Source organism: Adiantum capillus-veneris, chromosome 9, assembly GCF_014529385.1.
Source record: "Adiantum capillus-veneris isolate H3 chromosome 9, ASM1452938v2, whole genome shotgun sequence".
Taxonomy (NCBI): Eukaryota; Viridiplantae; Streptophyta; class Polypodiopsida; order Polypodiales; family Pteridaceae; genus Adiantum; species Adiantum capillus-veneris.
The window spans coordinates 162,887,851-162,895,227 of NC_140939.1; the positions used below are offsets into that span (position 1 = coordinate 162,887,851).

The 7,377-nt window shown below is 46.0% G+C and overlaps 1 protein-coding gene and 1 pseudogene across 2 annotated transcripts; both read left to right on the forward strand.

Moving 5' to 3' along the window:
• Positions 1-541: 541 nt before the first annotated feature.
• On the forward strand, positions 542-1,692 carry LOC147451504 (acetylajmalan esterase 2-like; annotated as a pseudogene). Its single transcript, XR_015189233.1, has 3 exons — positions 542-914; positions 1,004-1,361; positions 1,457-1,692. The product of XR_015189233.1 is annotated as an acetylajmalan esterase 2-like (transcript).
• Positions 1,693-2,565: 873 nt separating this feature from the next.
• On the forward strand, positions 2,566-5,224 carry LOC147451505 (uncharacterized). The gene is made up of 4 exons (XM_086520397.1): positions 2,566-3,525; positions 3,969-4,017; positions 4,557-4,721; positions 4,908-5,224. Exons 1-4 carry the CDS (start codon positions 3,373-3,375, stop codon positions 4,952-4,954), a joined length of 414 nt encoding a protein of 137 aa, XP_086376523.1. The 5' UTR covers positions 2,566-3,372; the 3' UTR covers positions 4,955-5,224.
• Positions 5,225-7,377: the final 2,153 nt, after the last annotated feature.

A 7,377-nucleotide genomic window follows, 5' to 3' on the forward strand; every position in this document is an offset into this window, starting at 1 on the left:
GGAGAATGATGAGGTTCAACAGGAGCCCTGTCCTTCTCATTCACTGCTCATCCTCTCAACACTCCTTTTCAGCTCCAGCTTCCTTGCTCTCGGGTCAAGCTTGAATTATGTTCTTCACCTAGTTTTCCATATGGCAAGGAGTCTAAAGTGCCTTGTGTCCCCCCGGCCCCGACCCCCATGATTAGATCTTGGCCGTGGGTTGACAATGGTTGGCAACTTGGCTTGCCTTTAAAAGTAAAAGTAAAGCTTGTTGGGTTATTGATTTGCATTCATAAAGGCTCTCATATAGAACTTTTGTTTTATGGGAGGAGTAAATCCCAGAAGTTATTAGTTTGCCTTGAAGGAAAAAGTCTAAAGGCTGAAGAAAAAATCTTTTTTAAAGTGATGAGTACTTTGTGCAAGGGCGTCCTCAATTTTTATCTTTTCTTTTTGCAGGTTGTGACTCCTTAGTGCTGACTACGTGCTGTCGAGGGCCCTTGATCTATGTCCGTATGGGCTATAACTAATGCCATTAAGCCACTTCACTCAATTGCCCGGCAGAGTCACAGACCATGGCCACAGGCAGAGAGAGAGAGAGAGAGAGAGAGAGAGAGAGAGAGAGATCTATCTTGCAGGTTCACCGTCTACAGCTAGCTGGCATGCACGTATATAAGAGCAGCAGGACGTAATGCTGGCAGCTATGGCGGTTGCTGTGGCAGCAGCGTTTCTGCTCATACAGCAGCTGCAGCTGATCACGGGAGCGGCGGCATTGCCCTGCTTTCCTGCTGTGTTTGTGTTTGGCGACTCCCTCTCGGACACGGGCAATGGCGTGCTCTCGGGAAACGTAAGGACAGCACAGCCACCCTACGGCGAGACCGTCCCGGGCAGCCCCGCCAGGCGCTTCAGCGACGGCCTCCTGCTTGTCGACTTCTTAGGTGTGTGTGCGCGCGCGCGTGTGTGCGAGACAGAGAGAGAGAGAGAGAGAGAGAGAGAGAGAGAGAGTGTTACATGGGATTGCTTGCAGCAACTCGCGTGGGCTTGCCACTTTTGAATCCCTCTCTGGACGAGACAGCGAGTTTCGCGACAGGGGCGAACTACGCCGTGGCAGGGGCGACAGCTGACAGCGCCGCCAAGTATGCCACCACCAAATTCATAGCTCCGGTCACTCCCTACTCGCTGGACGTTGGCATCTTGCGCTGAAGGCATCGGGCCCAAGCCCTCAAAAGCCAAGCGCAGATGCATACAGCAATGGGCTCTACGTCATCGAGATTGGCGGGAACGACTATACTGGAGCTCTCACAGACCCGCTTCTATACCCGCCCGGTAAAATCATCGCCACCTTCATTCCTGCCGTCATCTCCAAAATCAGAAATGCCACCGAGGTAAGTAATCCCATTAGCATCCGAGATGCTGAAGAATATTCTAAATCTAATGATGACGGAGCCACCATGTTCAATTTCTATGGTTTCCTTAACAGCGCCCGACACTTCCTCTACATCAGCATCCCTCCCATAGGGTGCGTTCCCGCTGCTCTCTCCTATCCTTCCAGCGCCAGGGATAGCAATGGTTGCATTCCCGACCTCAACGCCATCTCCTCCACCCACTCCTCGCAGCTGCTGAGCCTGGCGAATGACCTTGGCAACCTTCATCCAGATGCGTCTCTCACTTTTCTCGACTAATATGGCGCCTATATCCAAGTGCTTCAGAATAGTGCCTCTTATGGTAATTATCTGCACTTTTTAAAGTTGATAATTTTTGCTTGTGGACGCCAATAAATAAAAAATTACCCATAAAATTCAATTTTTGTTTTTTTCTTCTAGCTACCAAAGGGGACCAAGTTCCAACCTATCAAGTTTTTACTACAACCTAGAGGCTAGGCTTTATGGGATCAACAAGGCCCAAATGCACCTTTGTCATATAATGTGTCGGTGACTACACCCAACCCAATACTAAACCTAGGTGCCCCCCACACCAGAGGGGATAAGAGGTAAGAAGTGATTGACAACACACATGATGTGACAAAAGGTCACACAAACGTGAAATGGGAGGGGGGGTGGTAACTTTTGCTATAAGGGGTATGAGCCTCCCGAGAACGGCCACGGGAGGGGACCCCCCACCAAGACACGCTAGCCTCACTCCACGCACTCGCGCACCGTGGGGACTCCACGCAAGGTTCCCCGGGGCACGCTATGACCCTCCGTCAGTGCGGCGGAGCTTGAGGCTACGTGGGGCTAGGGACCCGGAACGCAAGACCCGCGAAACGCAAACGGCCGTCGACCCTTGGAACGCAACCACGCCCGAGCCGGTCCCGTCCGAGCCGGACCCCCGTGAAGGCAACTTGACCCGAGCCGGTCCCGTCCGAGCCGGGCCCTCCTGAGCCGGTGCCGTCCGCGCCAGGACCCCTTGAAGCAACACCTCGACCCGAGCCGGTCCCGTCCGAGCCGGGCCCTCCTGAGCCGGTGCCGTCCGTGCCAGGACCCCTTGAAGCAACACCTCGACCCGAGCCGGTCCCGTCCGAGCCGGGCCCTCCTGAGCCGGTGCCGTCCGCGCCAGAACCCCTTGAAGAAACACCCCGACCCGAGCCGGTCCCGTCCGAGCCGGGCCCAAAACGTCCCCTCCCCGACGCGCCCAAATTCTGGGGCGTCACATTTGCAAATCCAATTGCACTGAGTGGAGGAAGCAGGGCGTTAACTCGAAAGGGGTCAACCCTCCTTATGTGGGTATACCCCTAGTCACCTCTTAGGGATTACCACCCCTCCTCCCCTAGTCACCTCTGAGGGTCAAGTATGCTGCCATAAAACACATATTTCTCTCCACATGATGCCATATGTGCAATGTTGGAGCCCATGGGTAGACTCCAGGCCCAAAGGTGCGAGTTGAATTCCATTTTTTTTTGCCTTGATGACCACACTCTCCTAGTTTAGTGCACCTTGAGAGAACCCGTATATTAGCTAGCGTCAAGAGAGGTACCAAGGCTTCCAACAATTAATAGCCTCATATTCAAACTACCCTCTAATCATGAGACTCGCCTCTACACCAATGTGTCCACTATTAGTTCTTCATGCACCTAAGCCATGGTTTGCAAGCCTCCAAAGGGTCTCAATTTTGTGTGTGTGTGTGTGTGTGTGAGAGAGAGAGAGAGAGAGAGAGAGAGAGAGAGAGAGAGAGCTCTTGCTACGTAAGACATTGGCTCACAATGAGTTGGATCTGCACACCCTCGACGCTAAGCATAGTAGAGGGTGGTGTGAGGGAAGGGATGGTTGGGGACGATGCTTGGGAACTCAAGGTGGGTCAATCCGGGCATCGTGATAAAGTAAACCTAGACCCATGCTCCCATTTATAACTACATATTCTAAATAACCACGCGGCTACCCCTTTGTCAAAGTTTGGTTCATGGCGAGGTTTAGTTTAAGTGGGACATTTGCAACCATGAATGTCTTGACATCTATTCATGGATTTTTTGTGCCAGTGATCCCCTCATCTCCCCATTATAAATTCTATGTGTTATCTAGTCTTGAGGTCCACACACCAAGCTTGAATGACGAGGTATGCAAGGACTCGTAAAGAAATAATTATCACAATTGCAATGGAGCAACACTTGTCAACTCCCCATGGCTACCACTAGGCTTGCATATGATTGTGCAGAGCAACTAGCATTCTCTTACCATTGAAGAGGATGAGCATGCCAAGAACTAGGGTCCTGGGTTATAACCTACATATAAAATGTACATACATGTAAGGGGTAGGGAATGGTCCTTTGGTGACCATTCCCTGTAATGCTTGTGACCCCTTGGCGACTGGCGGAGGCCGGGAGCCATGGGGGAGCAAGCATTGCTAGGAATGGTCACCACAGGACCATTCCCGGCCGTCAAGGTCGGGGGGAGGAGGGCCAATCATTGGGAAGGGAGCTAGGCAATCATTGGTCGAGCACAACTCATTGCGGACTTCAGAAACCAATACTGTGTGAGGGTGTGCTCTGGCTACTGCAGGGGGGTGTTTGGAATGTTGATTTTGCAGCAGCAGAGGCCTTTCCAGCTGGTGAGTTGGTGCGTGTTGATTGGAGACTCACGCATGCATTCCGAGAGCTGAGGTGTCAACGGCGCAGGCCATTCTACCTGTTGACTTGCCATCACGTGATTCGATGAGTGCGCCTTGCATTCCCAGTGCTGATGTGGTGGTCATCTCTTGCGTGCAAGCTATTGTTCCGGCTCAGAACTGATAGTAGATGTACGGCGGAGATTCAACGCCCTCCGACCCCCGACCTTGACGGCATGAGAGAGAGAGAGAGAGAGAGAGAGAGAGAGAGAGAGAGAGATTTTGAACATTACCTCATAAGATAGACTCAAATACATTAGAACCATGGCTATCCAAAGAATTTGACTCTTGGTCGATCATCCTACAACCAGGTTTAGTGATATAACTTCGACTAACTGCCATTTGTAGAAAATAAGTTAAAGATATAACTGAAATTCAAAGTTAAATTTGTATATTTGATTTTCTTTTTATGACTCAAAAGAAGTAATGATGAGGTTTGTGTGTCAGATTTACAGATACATTGGATGCATGTTGTGGTGCAGTCCCCACTGTGCCTTATAGATATAATAGAGCTTTGTCTTGCAGTGTGACATCCACCACGACCACTTCTACACTTTGCCAAGATCCTAATGTCTTCCTTAATTGGGATGGGATACATTTTACTCATAAGTTTAATACTGAAATATCCAAGCTTACCTTTGAGACAGGTGCTTATCTTAACCCGTCCAATGCTTTTGCAACTTGTACTGCCTAATAGAGAAGAAGCCATGAGTCGTGAATTGGATTCAATCTCAGACTTTCATGTTACTCTTCTTTATAAGCTTGCATCTATGTTGAAAACAATTCTCTACATCGAGCTCATGATATTTCATTTTGTTTTCATGTCATTGTAGAGCAGCAAAAGAGGGCTCCTTTTGTTGAAGGACAAACAAATTTATAAGCCTTGATTCAAACGGGTGTTCATAGATTGTATCAATACACAAAGCTGTGTTTTAAGAATTGTGGCCTTGATTCCACATTTGAAGGATGTGACTATCTAAACTAAGAATTATTGTTTGGGCAAAACCTTGCTCTCTTGAGTTAATAGTACCTCAATAGTACTCATCATTCACCATGCTTACCGGTACATATGCAAAGCTTTAATGCAACACCCATTGTTGTACAAATTAGAATGGACAAATTTAAATCAATCATTGTTTACGATTCAAAAGATCGATAAATAAATTTTGTATATCTTCCAAAATGCTTCCGAGTCTTGACTTTCTGTATTTAAAGCGTGGGACATGGCTGTTAAAGAAGCTCAGTTGTGCATGACTGAATTCAAGAAAAAAGCTAGAGATATTAGGGTAAATAGAAGGATGAGGATAAAGGACCAAACTCTTCTCCTTGAAGAAGATTTGCCTTAGGCTACTCCTCCCCCTAATAAGTTATCAAAACTCAAAGAGAAACTTCATTAGGAAAGAAGAGCTCTTACATGCTAACGATGGTGTGTGTCCCCCCCCCCCCCCCCCCCCGCGGGACTATGAGAATTTTGGGCAAGAAAGGTACACACACCCAACATGCATAAATTTTATTTTCACAAAAGAAAAAAGACAAAGAATTTATCACCTCTTTGAAGGATAGAAATGGCAAGATTGTCACCACCCACAAAGAGAATCTAGCTATAGCATATGAATTTTATAACAGTGTATTCTCAACTCTCCCATAACTAAGAATCTAGCTATAGATTATGACGTTTATAACAATGAATTCTCAACTCTCCCTCAAAGAAATAGAGCTAACGTTTATGCTAAGGCAAGAATTGCCAGGGTAGAAAGGAAGAGTGTGGCTCCTAACCTAGCCTTTCTCCTTGACCAACCTTTCTATGAGGAGGAGTTAAAGGACACTATCAACAAGAGGAAAGAGGAAAAAACACTTGGTTTACATGGTCTTCCCAATGAGTTCTTCAAGGTTTATCAATACTTTCTCCTGCCCTACATTCTACAAGTGTGGCAAGAAGTAGTTAGAGGAGAGGCTCTTTCCACTAAAGTTAATATTGGAGTCATCAAATTGATCCATAAAAAGGGGCCTAAAGAGGAGCTAGCCAATTGGAGACCCATTACATGTGTGACTTCTATCTATAAGGATTTTTTCCTTGACCCTAGCTAGAAGGCTTATCCCCTTGATGGACCACTTTATCCTTAAAAGAGTAGAAAGGATTCATTAAAGCTAGATTTATACTTCATGCAATCATTGCTTTGTGGGAAGGTATGGAAAGGCTCAAGAGTCATGCAAATATTTTATATAGATTTTGACAAAGATTATGGCACAATGAAGTGGGAGTTTGTGGTCCAATCTCTACACGATATTGGCCTAGGAAAAATGTTTATTAAATTTGTTCACATTCTTTTTGGAAATGCTTTTGCTAAAGTCTCCACTAACGGGTCTATAACTGATGCAATGGCTCTTTATAGATCTATAAAGCAAGGAGTTCATCTAGCTCCCCTTCTGTATGCAATTACCTCGGATGCTTTGGGTTGACTAATCCAAGATATTATTGAACACGACATACTACATGCCATAGAAATTCCAGGCTCTTCTGCTACTCTTTGCTTGCAACAATTTGCAAATGATATTAATGCCATTGTTAGAAATGAGGAAGAATTTGTAGCTGCTTTTTGGTAGTGCTTCAATGTTTTCTATGATGCCAGTGGTTTTATCATAAACCACCACATAATTGTGGATAAAGGATTTACATAGGTATGGTCCCAAAAGTGGTAACTGATGCAAGGTGTCAAAGTATCGTAAGGGTAAAGTATTCAGGCTGCTTGGAGTACATATGGGCTTCAATGTGAGTTTTTGCACAAAAATTAGACTAAGTGGTTGACCAGTTCAGGAGGAAAGTGTTCACCTAGCAATCTAAGCAACCTAATCCATCCTCTAGGACTTTGCTTTGAAATATTATATTCTATCATCATGGGTGTATTTTATCTTTTTGAAAACCCTTTGTAGTTCAATTAAATTAACTCATATCTTTGTCAAAAATATTCCTATGGAGAGGAGACAACCTCCATAGCAAGATTCCAAAGGTCTCTTGTTTGTTGCCAACCAAAAGCTAGTGGAGGGCTAGATGTGCTCAATCTAGAAAGGTTGGTTGACAAGGCAACAACAAAGTGGATATTCAAAGCCATAAAGTTTGATGACTTATGGTCATGTCTAGTCAAAAGAAGAACTCGTTCTTGAGGGGATATTTTCCTCTCCACAAAAAAGGTTAAGCCAATTGGCTCAATTTTGACTTGCCAAATGTGGAAATACTGGAATGTCATCCGAGCATCATGGAAGTCCCCCAAGGACATCACTTCTAACTATCCCTATCTACTACAA

What these genes read in the sequence shown, in the direction of transcription:
- LOC147451505 (XM_086520397.1), top strand. Translation starts at nt 3,373, where the DNA reads ATGGCGAGGTTTAGTTTAAGTGGGACATTTGCAACCATGAATGTCTTG. An exon ending in AGCAGAGGCCTTTCCAGCTG is followed by an intron (nt 4,018 to 4,556) that starts GTGAGTTGGTGC and finishes GTTGTGGTGCAG; the next exon opens with TCCCCACTGTGCCTTATAGA. An exon ending in CAAGCTTACCTTTGAGACAG is followed by an intron (nt 4,722 to 4,907) that starts GTGCTTATCTTA and finishes ATGTCATTGTAG; the next exon opens with AGCAGCAAAAGAGGGCTCCT.